We start from the raw sequence: 18289 nt of genomic DNA, 5'->3' as shown, positions 1-18289 counted from the left end.
CCTGACCTTGGAACATACACTCCACTAAAGATCCATTCTGGTGCCTCACTGTGACATTGAAGTGATCCTAGGTTTTGGACGGCTGTGTCAGCAGAGACCAAACTCTAGCCAGTCTTTAAGTTGTAAAGTCTTTCAGTATGGATCTATGGAAAGATGGTGTGTCTGTCATCCAAGGCCAGAACAGCTAAGGTTAGAAAGGTTCCTCACTAGGGGCTTGGCCACAGCAATTCATCAAACCGTCTGGTGAGGTGGGTATGGTTGTGATTGATGTAGGTGAAGGAAAGACCCACACCCACAAAGTCATTGATCCCTGAAGTACTGGAATGAATTTCATGATTTTCTTTAGCATCTTCATGATTCCTTTTTACTTAGGCTAATACAAAAATTAGTTCCCTGGCCCACAAACCTGTTGGATGCCAGGGGAAGGTGGGCTCAAAATCAAAAACTGCTGCAAGTAATCCACAAAATGGACAGTCCACAAACAGACCACTGAGAGCTGGACTATTTAAAATATTATTTGTTGATAAATCTGTCATTCGTTGCTTCTTCTATGAACTGGACACATGAAGTAGCTGTTTCCTCAATGGACCTTGACCAGCCACCAATATCTCCAGCAAAGTAAGGTAAGATGGCAGAAGAAATTTGGTTCAGGTATGATACCTATTCCGGAAGGAAGGAAGGAAGGAAGGAAGGAAGGAAGGAAGGAAGGAAGGAAGGAAGGAAGGAAGGAAGGAAGGAAGAAAGGAAGGAAGGAAGGGAAGGAGGGAGGGAGGGAGGAAGAAAGATATATATAATAAATAATTATAATACGTAAATATATATGTATGTATAAAACATGTGTATACACAGCATATATTTGCAGTCAAACTAAACAAATTCCAGCACTGCCCATGTCAAAAAAACACATATCTGCCTTCAGAGTCCATTGCCCCTCATTGTGGGTCCTCTGGAATTGTGATTGCATACTGAGTTGGACAGAGTTTTTACATCTTTCAGAGTTCCCATGTATTTTTACGCCTGCCCTCCCTCTATTACAGAATTGAATTAGGAGATTTTTCTGTGTCTTCTCTCCCAAAAGCAAAACAGATCAGCAGATGTTCTAGCAAACTCACCGTGCAGGAGTTGCTGTCAACAGCCTGTATCAGGAATCCCGCACTTGTGATCTCACTTCTGTTGTACTGTGGAGAAGGTGGGATGGATGCCAGGGTGACGGACTTCATTGCTACTACGTAAGTGTTACTGGAGGAGGAAAGGAAGCTTCCTCAGTTGTCACAGAAAATTAAGACTACGTCTGAGTAAAAAGGCAGTGACTACAAAACAAACACTGTGCAGCACGGACTGTCTTATTCAGAGAAGCAAAACTTTAAAAATAAGCTGTCATCTACGTACCTCTTGAGGGTTTACAAGCGCTTTCCCCATAGCAAAGGAGGGCTTAATGTAATCATTCCTATTTTACAAAGGAGGAAACTAAGATTTCAAGAAATCAAGGAGCTAGTCCATTCATACTTCTAATAAACTTCCAAGCTAGCATTTGAACTGTCAGGGTTTGAATCCAATGCTCTTTTAACCTCCACCTGTAGTTTCTATCAAGAACCAGATTATTTTGATCAGCAATCTCCATGGGGGCACATTGAAATATATGAAGTAGTGATGGAGGTGAAAGAAGCGTACTGGAAAGAGTTTGCCAATATTTTTGCACCTTTCTACCTAGATGCTACTGTTTCTGAATAGGCAATTTTCAGTTTAATTTTTATTACTGTTGCCTATAGGTTGTCTTTTTAAAAATTTCCCTGTCCCTTCTTCCCCACCTCTTAGGTGATGGTCTACTTATAGATGTGATAGGATGGTATGCTTGTAGAACCTTAGAGAATCAACTGACAAACTAGTTGAAATAATTAACAACTTCAGCAAAGTCATGTTATGTAAAATAAACCCACATAAATTATCAACACTTATATATGCTACCAACAAAACCCAGGAGGAAGAGATAGAAAAAGAAAGTAATTCCATATTACTCCATAAGTGTACTATGTAAATGTGAGCCAGGGGAGGAGACAGATGGACTCTAGAGAAGGATGTAGGAAGACAAGGTGGGCCAAGAGCATCCAAGGCCATTCTTAAATGGCCTTGCCATTTTCCCAAACATTTATTTGCTTTTATTATGTTCCTTAGGCAGTTGGAGTTAAGTGACTTGCCCAGGGTCACACAGCTAGTGAGTGAGGCTGGATTTGAACTCCAGTTGTCCTGACTCTAAGGAGGACGTTCTATCCACTAAACCCTCTAGCTGTCCCTCCTAGTGTTTGTTTAAACTAACAAAAACAAAAACCCTAGTGTTTATTTAAACGAAAAACAGGAGAAAGGTTAGAGTACCTCTGCCAGTCTGTCTCTTGGGCTTCTCTTATCCCTGATGTTTTATCTCTATCCAAGTCAAGCTCTTCTCTGCACACTTCTCTTCTTCCCCTTTAAATCTGTGCTCTTGCCTTCCCCCTTTAATGACATTCTCACTGGAGGCCTCCTCATTTTGGTAAGAACGACATAAGAAAATGGTTTTCCATTCCATCGGGCTCCCAGGCGCTGTAAGCAAAGTGACCTCATGGGCAGATGTCCAGCAGTCGTTTTACACTTTATTCTCGGGACGGTATTTCCATAATGGACAAAGTCCCTGGGCAGCCCTCCGACAGAATGCCTCCAGTGTCCAGCATCTGCCATTTCTGCTTATGCTATCCACCTTGGCCACCTTCTCTAAGATGCTCCCTCCTGATCGTCCTCTTAGTTCACTGTTTTCATCTCTTAGCTCTCCTACCCTCACTTCTTGTCTGTTCATACTGCCATGCCCTCAGACCATTTACAGTTACTGACATTCATATAATGCCTCGTTTTGCACTTTACTTATGTCATTTTATTGGAACTTCATAACAATCCTGTCAAGTAGGTGTTATTTTTTATTCCTACTTTTTACAGATGGGTGAACTGAGGTGGATCAGGGTTGTGATCTGCCCAACGCCACATAAGCTAGTAAGTAATTGTTTAAGGAAGGATTTGAGCCCAAGTCTGTCACAGTTGTCTATGTACAATGTTATACTGGCTCCCTATGTTGTATACCAATGAGATCTCCCACCTAATGTTCACAAATGACTGTCTCACAACACTCTTGTGGGACGTAGAATCATAGATTTAGAGCTAAAAGGGACCTTAAAGACCATTAGAACTAATTCTCTTATTTTGCAGATCAGGAAATTAAGACACAGAAAAGCTAAGTGACTAGCCCAGGGTGACAGAGCTAGTAGATGTGAGTCCAGTGTCCTGTGCACTATTCACCACTTTCTTTAATCATTGTTATCAGCCCCATTTTACAGATGAGGAACTGAGGCTCCTAGAGTTTAAGTGATTTGCCCAAGGTCACCCTGTACACCTTGGATACAGAACTTGAGCCCAGGTTCTGCAGCTTCAAATCTAAGGCTTTTTCCACAACTAAATGCTGCCACCAGAAGATCTATTATGTTGTCTCTCGTTGATTAATTTCTGCCCTATCACAAACATCTTTTATAAAAGCCACATCTCCATTTAAAACATGCATGAGGTAGCTCCCATCTATAGAGAAAAAAAGCACAATTATGATACATATAGATAAAAGGTAATAAGTATTGATCTCGAACACCTAGAAAGTTCTTGTCTAGTAAGAGTTTGCCTTACATACAAGGAGACAGAGTATGGAATTCATGGAATGGAATTCATAGTTATCACAGGAAGGCCAATAAATGACTCATCTGCCTTCAAAAGCAACTCTGTCTGATAATAGATCTAAGAAACCTTTATTTGCAGCAATGCCCTCTAGGGATGAGTTATGATAAAGTTCATTCTGTAAGGCTCAGAACCTGGTTTGTGTAGGGCCTTGGCACTGAAGTAAAACAGCAAAAAAAAAGGCAAATGGAATTTGACTATGACATATCAGCCAGCAATAGTGACAGCTTCCTCCTCCTAGAGAAAGGTGAGGTCTGAATATACTAACTGAATGATAGGGCTAAGAAGAGATTTTTACAATCCATTGCTTTGGCTCAAATGAAGTATCTTTTAAAACATCCAGACAAATAGAACTCTATCTTATTTTTAAAGGTATGTAGGGCAAAAGATTTTACAACGTTTTTCAGAGATGTGTCTGTAATTAGTGACTGTATTAAGAAATTCTTCTATCTGACATAAATATTCCATTCTACAGCTTCAGCCCCTTTTCTCTTCTGTACAGGGTAGAGAGGTGGAAGGAGGGATTTCTTGCAAGAATGCACAGCTGGTTCAGTATTAGGAAAATTAGCAGCATAGCTGACCACATCAATAACAGCAACAAAATCATATGATCATATCAATAGATGGAGAAGTCCTCCACTAACTACAGCCCCCATTCCCATTAAAACACTAGAATAGGAATCAATGGAGCCTTTCTTAAAATGATAAGTAGTATCTATCTAAAACCAAGAACACGTGTTATCTGTAATGGAGATAAAGCCTTTCCAAAAAGTTCAGAAATGAAGCAAGGATGTCCGTTATTGCTACTACTATTCAATACTGTATTAGAAACAATAAGACAAAGAAAAAGAAATTGAAGGAATAAAATGTAGGCAGTGAGGAAGCAAAGCTCTCACTCTGCAGATGATAGGGTGGTAGACTTATGGAACCTCAGGGAGTCAACTGGAAAACTAGATGATTAACAATTTCAGCAAAGTCATACTATATAAAATAAACTCACGTAAATTATCAACATTTATATATGTTACCAACAAAACCCAGGAGGAAGGGATAGAAAAAGAGAGCAACTCCATTTAAAATAACTGTAGACAATATGAAATACCTGGGAGTCAACCTGCTAAGACAAATCCAGGAACTATATGAACAAAATTGTGAAACACTTTTTACACAAATAAAGACTGATCTAAACAATTGGAGAAATATTAATTGCCCATTGGTAGTCCAAACCAATATAATACAAATGAAAATTCTGCCGAAGTTAATTTACTTATTCAGTGACATGCCAGCCAAACTACCCAAAGAATTATTTTATAGAATATTTTCCCACATTTCATATGTTTATATGTGTTTTTGTATATATGTGTGTGTGTATATGTATATATTTGTATATACACAAATACACACAATACACGTATACATACAAACACATTCATACAGAATGTAAGAGGAGCTGGGGCTTCCTTTCTGGTGGAAAAGAGCAAAGGCTTCAGCCCCCGTCAGTCACTTTCAGTCAGGTTAGATGACTCTCCTGAGGTGATTAGCTTGATGGGAGTTGAAAGCAGTGGAGATTTTCTCATCCTTCCTACAACGGGAGTGAAGAAAGGCCTTTAAAAAGACAAACACTGCCTGAAGGCTTCTTTGGCTGACTGGGGAACTTAACATCCAAGGGCTGAGATAGACTGGGGCAATGACCTAAGCAATGTGAAATGACTCTCATCGAGAGAAAAGACCAAGGAGCAGCTGCAATTCAGCAAACAGCTAGCAGCCAACAGCAGGTAAGACCCACCAGAAAGCCTCCCAGAAGTGACACCAGCTCCTAGCAGCACAGTGCAAAACGCAGACAAGCAGGAGATGCAGAGAAAGACTGGGCAGCTCAGTGTAATCACCAGCCAGCCGTTGGCAGCAGTGGTTCTGTGGGAAGCAGAGTTATGGAAGGGTTCTAGCAGGCATGAAGCCCCAGGAGCATGAGTTGCTCTAGTTACATGCTTGCTTGTTTATTTGTTTCCCAAAGGAGGTTTCAGTGGATTTCTAAGGAGGGTTTCTCAGAAGGAATCAATGTTGAACAATACAGAAAAGTATTGAACGGTACAACATGGTGCCTATGCAATGAGCTCCGTCTAGAAAGAATTCCATGAGCATGATTCAAAATCTGTGCTGTCTGTTTCTACCTATGACCCCTGTGTCCTCTCCACGCAGGCTCCTTACACACATGTCCTTTCTATGGGTATTCCCTGAGGTAGGAACCTGTGGGAGAGTATACACTTTTGTGTGTTTGGGGAAATTCCCCTCCTGGCTCTGTTTCTGACTTTCTGGACTTTGTCACTATGTTTCAGCCGAAGTCTCTTCCTGGATCTTCCTGAAGCTCTTGAGTCCCCCTCATCCTGAAATATCCATCTTCCCCAGCAGCCTTCCTACCCTCAAATAGTGATGTCAAACTCAAATAGAAATGAGCATCACTAATCTACATACAAGGATCTCTGCTGCATAGTGATAGTTTTGAAATGTAATATTATCTATGTTTTATTGTGTTTTTATTTATTTTGTGAAATATTTCCCAATTACATGTTAACCCGGATCTGGCTGGACTCTGGAGTGTTGAGCACCTCAGGCAGCCCTATGTGTCTGAGCCCTCTGCCCTGGAACAGCCTACTTCTCTCATTGACAAGTTCTTTCCAAGACCTCTATAATGGGGAAGGGCCTGGGCCACCTAACCTTCATCCTTCTGGCTCTACTTCTGAATTTCTGAACTTTACCACAATACCCTCATGGGGGTACTTCCCTGTAGCTTGCTTTTCAGCTCCCTTTTATGTGTTGTCTTTCCTCGCTGGAATGTAAGCTCCTTGAGGACAAGGACTGTTTTTATTTTTGCTTGTATCTCTATTTGCAGCATTTACAGCAATGCCTGGAACATGCCACGTGCCTAATAAATGCTTGATTTTACTTATTTTGTTGTACTACTTAATTTAATTTTTTTCTTTGAACTAGAGCATCCTCTCATTGGTATGATAACAGAATTGTCAGTGTGGACTTGTGTGCTATGATTTTGTATAGATACTGATACAAAGCATGATTTGAACCTGGAGTAACTTTCAGGAGGTCTTTGATTAAGAGAGGAGGTGACTATATAAGTCTCTACTCTAACTCACAAAATCCTGCTCTGATCTTTCATCATGGCATGGAGGTAACCTGGGATTCCCAAAGGCTATAGCCAGAGAATATAAATTCTGGTACCATTTACAGAATTCCAAAGGCTGTAAGTATAGGGCTAGAGACAGATTTTATGTGTGTCACTGGGGACCAGCTTCCCTGTGTTTAGCAAAGTAATTCATCACCAGGTTGGCTTCATGGTGATATACTTTTTAGCCACAACTTATGAAGATTGTTTACTAGTCCATAAAGGAGTTGCTCTGCATTAGTAGAAGAAATTGCAGATCACTAAAAGGTTAAAATACAAGTACTTTAACTACCAGACACTGATTCTAAACTCTGACCTGAAATTAATTCAACTCAACACAAATTCAGTGTCTTCTCGGTGTAAGTAGCTGTCCTAGGTGCTGAGGCTGACCAAGATGAATAACACACATTTCCTGCTCTCATGCAGTTTATAACCTAGGAACTTCAGATACTTACCTATCGTTGGCAGGTTTTCTTCGTGATACAAGGACAACCAAATCTATGGGTTTATTGCTACTTGTTTTTGGACAGGTGATATAATATATTGTGTCATCATCGCTCACCCAGTCTATGACCTTACAAGACCTGTAAGTACACAGAAAAGAGAATAAATACTTTATGGTCATAATCTACTCCTCAGAAGGTGTAGGCAAGAAATATCACTCAATTAAAATATTTTTTGCAAAGTTGTTTGCTATATAACTATAAGCATCTGTATTTACCTGCAAAACTCAATTCACTTTCCTATCAAAGGAAGCCTTCTTAATACACATGCAAAAGGGGAAAAAAAAACAGTTCTTGCTTTCAAGGAATTTACAGTCTAAGAGAAGAGATTGAATATGTAAACAAACATAAGACTGGATGTTATATTCCAGTAAAATTGATACAAAGAGAGCTCAGATTAAGAGGTCAATTTTTCTTTTCCTGGAGAAGGAAATGGATTAGGGAAAGCTTGGTGGAGGAGATGGCATATAAGCTGGCCCTTGAACAATTCTGACAGGCAGAAGAGATGTGAGAGCTGGCATTTTAGGTGAAAGAAATGATACAAGAAAATATGGGACAGGCTGTGTTCAGGGAATAGTAATTAGTCCAGTTTGGCTACAGTAAATGATACTTACAGGAAAGTATCATGAAATAAGGCTGACAAGGTAGACTATGGTTATATTATGGAGAGCCTTGAATGCTGAGCTGAGTTTATATTTTACTTTATAAGAGAGAAGGGACCACGAAATGGTTTAGAGTAGAAAAGTGATAGAAACAAAAAGTTATCTTAAAAGAAGATAAATCAGAATATTGTTGCTCCATAAGAAACAACAGAAGTGAAGAATTAAGGAAACTAGGGAGGATTTGTATAAACTGAGGCAGAGTGAAGTGAGCAGAAAGAGACAATTTATATGATTACATTATCATAAGGAAAAACAGCTTTGAAGAACCATGATCAATGAAATAGCCAGTCACAAGCTTGAGTGGTGGTGATGTAATGGAGACAGCGAGTGGAACATCCATTCGAGAAGTCTGGCTGTTAAAGGGAAAATAAACCAGTAACAATCCAAACTGCTGGAAGCATCAAGAGAAGACTTTTTTTTAAGCACTGGGAGATATGAACATATGTCTAGGAAGAAGGGAAATAACCAGTAGAGGAGAAATTAGAGATGCAGGAGACCTGAATATTTAAGATCAGAGAGTAAAAATGAAAAGAGAAGCAAGTTTTATATATAGATATAGATATATATCTCCATATATAAATATATGGATATATCTTTCCCAGCTGTGGGGAGGAAGTGTATTCTTGATGAAACAAAGGACAGAGGCAATTCCATAAGATGAAACAGATAATTTACATTACATGACTCTGAAAAGCACAAATAAAATTACTGCATCTAGGATAACCAGTAAAGCAGTCAAATGTGAAAACAATGTATCAAATTTCCCAGATAAGGAGTTGGTATCTAAGATACATAGATATCTAACAAATTTATAAAATCAACAGTCCTCTTCCCCGTAGATAATCGTCAAATGATATGAACACTTCTTCAAAGAATTGAAAATCATTACCAACCATATGAAATATGCTCTAAATCACCTATGATATGGAAAATTCAAATAAAAATAACCCCAAGATTTCACCAGAGAACCAAAAAATTATCAAGGAAAGGAAAGTCAAAGATAGGAATAATCAATTTTGGAGGAGATGGAGACAAGACAGAAATACTAATGCATTGGTCATGGGGCTATGAATTAGTATAACCATTGTGGAAAGCTTTTGGAATTATGCAAATCAAGTGGCTAAAATGTCCATACACTTTGACTCAGAGATTCCACTTCTAGGCAAATGCCCCCAGGAGGTCAATGATAAAAAGAAAAGTCTCATATACACCAAAATATTTATAGTAGCACATTGGGTTTTTTGTTTTGTTTGTGTACCAAAGATTTGGAAACAAAGTAGATTGGGGCAAAGTATAGATTGTCCACAAAATTGTGCTACATGAATGTAATGGAAACAACGACTACAGAAAAATATGGTAAGCTTTGATATGGATCTGATGTGGAGTCAAGTAAGCAGAGATAAGAAAAATAATGTAGAGACAATGATCACAACAGTGTAAATGGAAAGAACCAATGAAAACGAGCAAACGTCAAAACAATCAAAAGTGAAGGTGGCAAAAATATAGAGAACAAACATACTCCTAAGAAAAGAAATGAGATGCATCCCCATCCATCTTCTCTGCAGAGGTGAGATGTCCATGAGTTCATTACATTGCATATATGTTGCATTTTTAAAAAATGTGTTGATCAGTATTTCCTTTATTACTTTCAAAAATATTTATTATATGAGAAAACTTTGTGGGAGGATGAGGGAAAGTATCATGGGAGAAATTCTAGTGGTATTAAAAAACAAAGGATGTAAAAACTTTAAAGTGAAATATGGTACAATTATAAAGAACAAGCACAACTCAAAAGAAGAGATCTGAGAAGACACATCCCCCAACTCCTTTTCAGAGGAGAGGGGGAAGGAATCCAGGCATGTAGAACATTGAATATATTGTCAGATTTTTTTATTGTGTTGATCAGGTTTGCTGGGGTTTTTTCCCTCTTTTTTTCCTTTAAAAAGAATTCTTTCTTCTATGAGATGATTCTCTAAGATGAGGAGAAGAGGAATATAAAAGGAGATTTAGGTGGTCAAAACAAAAGAAATGAATAAAAATTTATTTTAAAAAATATGCAGGAGAGGCAATGAAAGCTCCCAAAGGAAGCAGAAAGGGCAGGAATCAAAGGCACAGGTAGAAGATCCCTTCTCCCAACCAAACAGGGGGAAAGAAGATGGGGGAAGACACTGGAATTATGGGATGTAGAGGAGCAGAACTGAGTATATTCGTATCCAAAAGCCTTGATCTCAGTGAAGTAGCAGGAAAGGTCATATGCTGAGAATTCGATAGGTGAGGGTGGCTTTGGGAGCTTGAGGAGAAGGGGAAAAATTTGGTACCCTGCTGAGAGCAATGTGATAAAGAGTCAGTAACAGCCAGTAAAAAAGATGGCAGTCGGAGGTTCCAAAGGATTGTCAATGTAGACCTAGAATGGGTCTTGGAGGTCACATAAAGGAGGAAGTGAGTTTTGAGCAGAAGATGATGAGTTCAGCTTCAGACACTTCTATAGATCACTTTGGTCATCCTGAGAAGTTCTGAGATGCTCAAAGAGTGGCTAGCCATGGTAGGCACTCCATTAAAAAATAAAGATACTCTGACTAAACCAGCTGGTATGAGTAATTAGGAGTTCAGTAGAGACATAATTTCTAGTATTTTTCTTCCTAGGAAGAACTTGGAGAACTTGGAGATATTCCTACATAAATGACTACATAAGGGAGCTGTGTGGAAGGCATTCTCTTTTCCCAGAGTGGGTCATTATGATGACATTAACCATGATATATTATTCTGGCACTCATGCAAATCTAACACACAACCCTAGAGAAGTTTCATTTTAATTGTATTAAATTGTCTGTTACATGGTGTTAATTACAGTGAATTTTAGAATTTTTAAAGATTGGAGCTCTAACTTATTAAGATTAGGAAATAAATGGTAATATTTAATGTAACACTCATAATATACCTGCCAACCAAACAGGAAGCACACATTACCATATCTACATTTAAATAAGATTTCTGTGAAGGCAGCATGGTGGAGTAGAAGAGGCACTAAATTCACAAGTTCATAGAGTCAGAGGTTTGAATTTTGGTTCTATTATTTTCTTTCTTTCTGTATTATCTTACCTAATCAGCCTCGGCCTGAGTTTCCACATGTATAAAATGAGGTGGCTGGATTAGATGATTCCTAAAGGGGCCTTCTGGCTCTAAATTCAATATATATCTAAATGATGCTATAATACAAAAGATATGGTTGGAACCTACACCCTGAGGCCATCAACTTCCAGTGTGGAAAAGTACTCGCAGTTGGTATAGTTCACAGGGTACCCAACTATGTAGTCTGATGTATGGTGGGGAAGGTCCCTGGGATACTCCAAATCTCTAAGATTATAGCAGGTGCTAAATTACAGACAGCTTGGTCATAGGTTGACAGAATGTTGTCAGATGAGTAATTGTCAATGAGAACAGGCGGAAATATGTGTTATGGTTCTGTTTACTGAAACATCTATTGCCATCTTCCTCATATTTTCATGAGTTGAAGAAGGAGGAAGAATGATTTTTACAGCATTATCCCAACTTTCTTGAGTAAGGAAGCAAGAATGATATCAAAATAACTTGGGAACAGAATAAGGGCAATTAGAGTATAATCTCCATGAAGGCAGGGAACCATCTTTTGTTTTTTGTATCTACCCCAAACTCCAGATACAGAGTTCTATGTAAAGTAGGCTATTATTAAATATTAGACAGAGAACTATGCATTAGGGGGATAGAGTCAAGTTCTCACCTCTACCCAAGTACAAACTGTGAAGGATAAGCTGATTTTTTTGAAAAGAGGAACAGAATTTGATAAAACGTTTTGTTCTTACAAGTAATGGGGGTCCCATTGAGGCCGCTTCATGAGGTCAGACAGGAGATCAAAAGCTAATGTAGCCGGACTTTTTACTTGCTTTTCTACCCAGACTGACAAAACATCCCTCTCCTCTAAGGTATATATTTTGACCTGAAAAAGAACAGCATTAAAAAATTAATTATGGATCTACTAGTCAGGGCTCAAATCAAGAGAAAATCTCACATATGGCAAAAGCATCTTCCTAAATGGTTAGGGACAAAACAAAACACCAGGAAGAAAAGGAGGAATAGTTGCCTCATTTAGAATGATGCAGTTGAACAAGGTTTAGCGCAGACTAGATACACAGATAGTCTAGAGGCAACGTGGGGCTATTCCAGTCTTCCTTTGCACTGCTCAAATTTCCCTCCTGAACAAATAAGGATAATCCTTCCTCCAGGAGTTAGAAACCAGACATCTTGATGTTTCTCAAGATGTTGGACATGGTCTTTCTTTTTTCATAAGAAAATGATAAAATTTTGTTTAGATGCTTATACATACAAATTTAGCAAGACTTGAAGTGTTTTTGCAATACATCAGCAGGAATTTACACACTTTGTTTAGACTTTTAAGTGATTTCTCTGTTGGACACCCTGGGAACAGGGAAATAGAAAAAAGAAAAATCCACTTAATGCATGCAAAGTTTCAAAGCTGATTCTTTTATTCATGAATAGAAACTGATAGAAATTGTTTATTAAATTAAAAAGGGGGATAACTTGTCTGCATAAGAATCAATGAATAAGCATTTATTAAGTACCTACTATTTGAAAAGCAGTGCTATACATTAAGGAAGAGCCCTATTTGGATGGAAAATAAAGTATGTGAGGTGGCATAATGTGAAATATGCCAGGAAAAATTGGCTTGTGAAGGGTTTTAAATAATTGATTTACTTGTCTCAAGTCTCTCCCCATTCCAATTCACTCTCTACACAGGTACCAAATTGATATTCCTGAAGCATAGTTAACATAACTCAAGGAACTCCAGTGGCTCATCCTTGCCCTTAGGATCAAATATACAAAGAGACCTAGCTAGCTAGATAAATATATACATACATAGATAGGTATAGACATATGTACATGAATTGTACATGCACATGTATACGTATACACATATATGTATATACATGTTGACTCAACCCATGTTGCGAAGGGCTTTAAAAGCTAAGGGACGACAGATAACTATAGATAGATATACAAATGCATACATATGCATTTATGTATGTGCTTTGATAGATATGCATATACAGGCATATATAGATATTGGCATATAGGTAGAAATACAGATAGATTACATTACTTGTAAGAAGTTAGAAAGATATACATATAAGTAACCTATGTGTATATGTGTATCTATCATCTGTTTAATATTTAAAGTCCTTCACAACCTGGCTCTAGGCAATGTGTGTGTATCTGTATATACATATATACATGCACAATACATATATGTATGTCTATGCCTCTGTCTTTCTCTAGATAGATAGGTAGATAAAAATATGTATTATGTATTTGATCTTAAAGGCAAAAGTGAACAACTGGAATTCCTTGAGCAAGGTAACTGATTTTAGAATATCTATTTGGTAGCCGTGGGGAATGTGGAGTGGAGAAACTTGAGGCAAGTAAATCAATTAGAACGCTATTGCCATAGTCCAGACTAGAACTGATAAGTGCCTAAATCCAGGCAGTGGCATGTGTGAGTGAACAGTGAACAGAAGAAATATCTATCCATCTCTCCATCCATCCCCCTACACATGTATACACACATGTACTTACATATACATATACATACACATGTGTGTATGAGATGTGGAAGGAGAATCAACAAGCCTTGGTACCTGACCGGATAGGGGCTGGTGAGGGAGAGGGAAGAATTGTGGATGGTTTATAGGATGCACAACTGGAAGATTGGGAAGACAATAATGTCTTTGGCAGAAATGAGGAAGCTGCAATAGGAGAAGGGGAAAATAGATTCAGGGGAAAAGATAATGACAATGAAGAGAAAGAAGACTTCACACACACACACACACACACACACACACACACAACTAGCTATGTCACCTTCTTCCTCTGTAAAACAAGGGAGTTGGCCCTCCAAGGCCCCTCTAATCCCAATGATCTGTTCTAAAGCTCATGTCTGCCTCTCTCTTTTTGTGTGTCCGAGAATAAGCCTCATTTAGGGGCCAATTCTTAGGCCCCTGCTCCCTCAGATAAAAGGACTTCTGCAGGCAGGGGGAAGCTTGACATCTACTTAAACATGAATCTGTTCTTTTGTCATTCTTGGTCCTGTGATTTTGATGATAACCAGAGATGTGAGTGTTGAGCTACCAGTGAGCCCTTGTCCCACCCATTTTCTCCATCTATTTCTGTGTGCTTTGAAGTTAATGTTGAATTTCCAATCTTAAAATCATTCCCATGGTAACAAGCTGTGGGAACATAAACAAACATGGGGTTAAGACTTCACTGCAGGAATCAAGCAGATGGAAAAACTAGGCTGTGAAGGAGAAAAACCTTTATTTAAACATATATATCTTCAAGAAGAGAAAAGAGAAAATGAGACACAACTACCAAAAGCAGCTTAAAGGGGAAAAAAGTTGTTTCTGTATTTCTACCTGCCTGCCTTCCCTTCCTCCTACTTCCTCAGTTTACCTTATATTAAAGTACTTTATCATTATTGTTACCACAACTACTAATAGGTAGCACTTGCATAACCATTTTAAGGTTTGCAAAGTGCTTCACAAATTTCATCTAATTTGTTCTGCAGAACAACCCTGTTAAGGAGATGTCATTGTCTCCATTTCACAGATGAGGAAGCTGAGGAGAGAGATTCAGCGATTTGCCACCGTTAATAAGCGTCTGAGGCAGGATTTCACCTCAGTTCTTTCTGACTCCTCCAAGTCCATCACAATAGCCTCTGCATAACCAAAACACCTCAGAAAAGTTATATACAGAGTTTTCCCCAAGGACCATGATAAAAATGAAAATATGGCTCCTGGAGATGAACCCAATATGAACCTTGCACAGGAGAGCCACCTTCACATCCACTACACATGGGGAGTGAGTGGGATGGCTCCCATTTAACTCTTCTCCCCAACTGCCACAGCATCCAAATGGTTCAAGGAAAAGGAAAAAAAGGAGCAGGGGATTCTCTGGAGGGCCCCTCCCACCTCTGCAAGGTCATCTTATAAAGCTTTTTCTGATTCCTGTTTATCTGGAGTAGGGGAAGCTATGGGGAATGAGAAGGTGAAAGTGACTGTCATTCTGCATAGGCCTGCCCCTGCCTCTCAGGGTAACAAAGGGGCGGGGGGAGGGGAGAAAGTGAGGGGGGGTGGGGAAGGGATCCAACTGAGTGAGCCTTTGCTAAGCCCTAATTGTGTGTTTCCTTCATTCACCAGCATCAGCACCAGGTCTTTTGCCAGGGTGATGCTGGTGCAAACAAAGCAGCAAAGAAAGCCAGCCCCTTTATTCCCATTCACCTCCAAACACTAAAAAGAAAAGTCAGCATTCGCCAGATGGAAAAGAGACAAAGCCTCCAAGAAAACACATTTATTTTCAAGCTTTGGAAAAAAAAATCAGAGATCAAGAAATGCTATACCAGATTTACAGAGGCTGTCCATGGTTCCTGTCCATTGAATTCTCTCCCTACTAATGTATCCAGTCTGTACCAGGCAACCTCATCCATTCATCTCCTGCTGTAGAATTCGTGCCTGGTTGGGTCAGGTGTATGTGTGTCATCACAGTTGTAATGAGGGCAGAATGGAGTCTAGGGTCGGAGTATGGAAATTCAGAGACCACTGACAGCCCTTCCCCATCAGCTCTGCTCCATGCACCCACTCAAACCCCATGGTTTGGCAGCAGCAGCAGCCTCATAGGCTCTCTAGAATCCAATATTCTGGATCTCCGTCTCCCTCTAACTGTGTGGTACCACAGGAACTCCCCTCCTTGAATTCATCTTTAAAAATTGATTTACAGACACAGTTTTTGCTGTTTACCCTTAGTGATTTTTTAAAGCCTGCCCCAGTTGTTAAAGTTGCTGGTTATGGCTCTGGATGTCATGTCTACTAACCAGAGTGTAAGCTTCTTCTGAAGGTCAGAAAAAGAGGCCATTATTTCTTCTGTCTCCATGCAGAGAAGAAGATGAGACTGAAAGTTAATCCTGCCCAATCTCATAGCCAATTGCCCATGCTTCATGAGAAATTCTGGACATTTCATAACTATCTAATTTGCAATGAGAACTAGGGCAAATTTTCCAAGTCTGAAATAAAGATGAGTTTAGCAGACAGCTTCATTGAAAGCATGATTAAATTAAAAGGTAGGAGGAAGAGAATACCTCCAAGGAAAAATATATAATTTAAAATGTACCCAGAAAATGTTTTTTCCCTTCTCCTAGTTTCATAGGCATTAGGGTTTCATCATAAAGAGAATCAAGGAGGGCAGATCCAATTTCTAACAGAGGGAGATACATGAATAAGCATTATGCATCCAACAACATTTGCTGTAAATTATTCGGACAACAATTATGTGCTAACCATTGGTGGTACTTTTACCACGGTTGAGTTTTTTCCTTTACAAAAGTACAATGATATAAGACTAACTGTGGCTTTCTCTTTCATTCCAGATGTGAGTTTGTGCTTTCCAAAGCTACTTATTAATCTTCAGGTGCTAAATATGATGCAAGAGGCAATTTTTATATTGCTTTAAAAAATCCCAATCCCTGAAGCATCTGTTACCAGTATGGACTGGAGTTAGAGAAAGAGAAAAAAGCATCCTATGGTTAAATCTGTATTCCTTCCATACCAATAAACCACTCTTGGCTGGTGACCAAGATTGGGACACAGAGGACTTCTGGGACTATGTGAATGAAGCTTTGACTGCTGCCATGTGCAAAGAGACAGTGAAAGCACCTTGGCGCAGAGGGTATATCCAAATTCAAATTTAATGATCTTGAGAAAACCACAGTATTTCTTTGGGTATTCCTGAAAAATTCCAGAGCCTTTCTTTAGGGAAGATGTGAAAATCTATTTAATGAAACCTGATTATAGGGTCAGTCTGTAATGATCTGTCTTGGGATGCTGGGCTGCAAAGACATTGCTGCTTCTTACTCCTAATATCCATTTTAAATTAAATTAAGAAGTATTTATTGAGTTCTGGCTCTCTACAAGGTACTGTGCTATGGCATATGGGGGAGGTACTGAGAAGTGTAAGACATAGAACCTGCCTGCCTGGAGCTTATAGTCTTAGCTAGGAAGACTAAGCCTAAAGCAATGAAAAGGCAAATAACAAAAATGACTGCAGGAGAAGGGATGTTAGGAGGCAACATCTTACTAACTGCTAAATTTATTGTAAAGAGAATTGCCAAAGGAGTCTAGAGGAAGAAGGAGACACTTCCAGTTGGGGTATTTGGAAGAAATGTTGCAGACCAGGTGGGATGTGACTTGGATATTGAACTGATTACGTGGGTTTGGATAGGCTTTGAGGAGAGTGGGTACTCTACATGGAGAGAGCAAAAGTGAAGAGGACAAGGAAATAGAAGCAGTTTTAGGGAAGATGAGTAAACGAATTTGGTTGGACCAGCTGGGGAGCAATGAGAGGGAGATAAGGCTGGGAAAATGTGGGATTTCTGGTTTGTTGGTTGGTCTAAGCTTGGAATGCCTCTCCGAGAACTACCATTCCAGAATGATTTTATACATCCCTAGGAAACAAAAAGCTAGAAAGCTATTCAGATAAGATATGGGAAGGAATTTTCATCACAGACATATCTCCTGAGAGGTTGCCCTAACTGTCAATATTTTGCAGTAACAAGGTTAATACATTATAATCAGCCTCCTTGGGTAAAGTCATGAAACATTACATGGCCAATTGTCCATGAACAGCATTGTTCCTGTGGAACAAAATACCTCCTATAACATTGTTTTACTCTCCTAGTGTTTTTGTGGAACCAATTAGCCATGCCAATCAGGGTATGCCTCTTTGAACATCCGATGTTGCTCTCTTACCTTTCCCTCAGCATTAGTGACTTCCCAACCACTTTTGGCTGCCAGGGCTTGGAGAGCATCCACATTGCTGTGACTCAAGTATGCCTGAAATGTAATTATTTCAAGGGGGAGATGTGAGTCAAAAGTGCAGGGATGATAGCGGATATTAGGAAATGCTTGCAAGCTGCCTGATGGCCTGTATTCATGGGGCACCTCATGAGTCCTCTCTTTGTACAATATTTCACAAATACTGGGATCACCCAGGCCACTCTTAAAAAGACTTAGACCTCAGGGAACCAGATATTTTATTATGGAAAATTTTGATCTTTGGACTTTTTTTTCACCCTTACTAGTTCAGAATAGTTCATATCTAGAAACTTG

General features: G+C 39.2%; 1 protein-coding gene across 1 annotated transcript in view; it reads right to left on the bottom strand.

Annotated features, from left to right (window-relative positions):
• Nucleotides 1-413: 413 nt before the first annotated feature.
• The window catches only part of ACOT12 (acyl-CoA thioesterase 12), a 67027-nt gene continuing 49151 nt past the window's right edge, over nt 414-18289 (bottom strand). The window contains 5 exon segments of the mRNA XM_072606249.1: nt 414-660; nt 1113-1239; nt 7372-7500; nt 11921-12054; nt 17930-18013. Of these exon segments, the coding sequence (XP_072462350.1) occupies nt 514-660; nt 1113-1239; nt 7372-7500; nt 11921-12054; nt 17930-18013 (621 nt within the window). The 3' untranslated portion in view covers nt 414-513.

This window comes from Notamacropus eugenii, chromosome 4 (genome assembly GCF_028372415.1).
Source record: "Notamacropus eugenii isolate mMacEug1 chromosome 4, mMacEug1.pri_v2, whole genome shotgun sequence".
Taxonomy (NCBI): domain Eukaryota; kingdom Metazoa; phylum Chordata; class Mammalia; order Diprotodontia; family Macropodidae; genus Notamacropus; species Notamacropus eugenii.
This window is presented reverse-complemented; position numbering and strand designations above follow the sequence as displayed.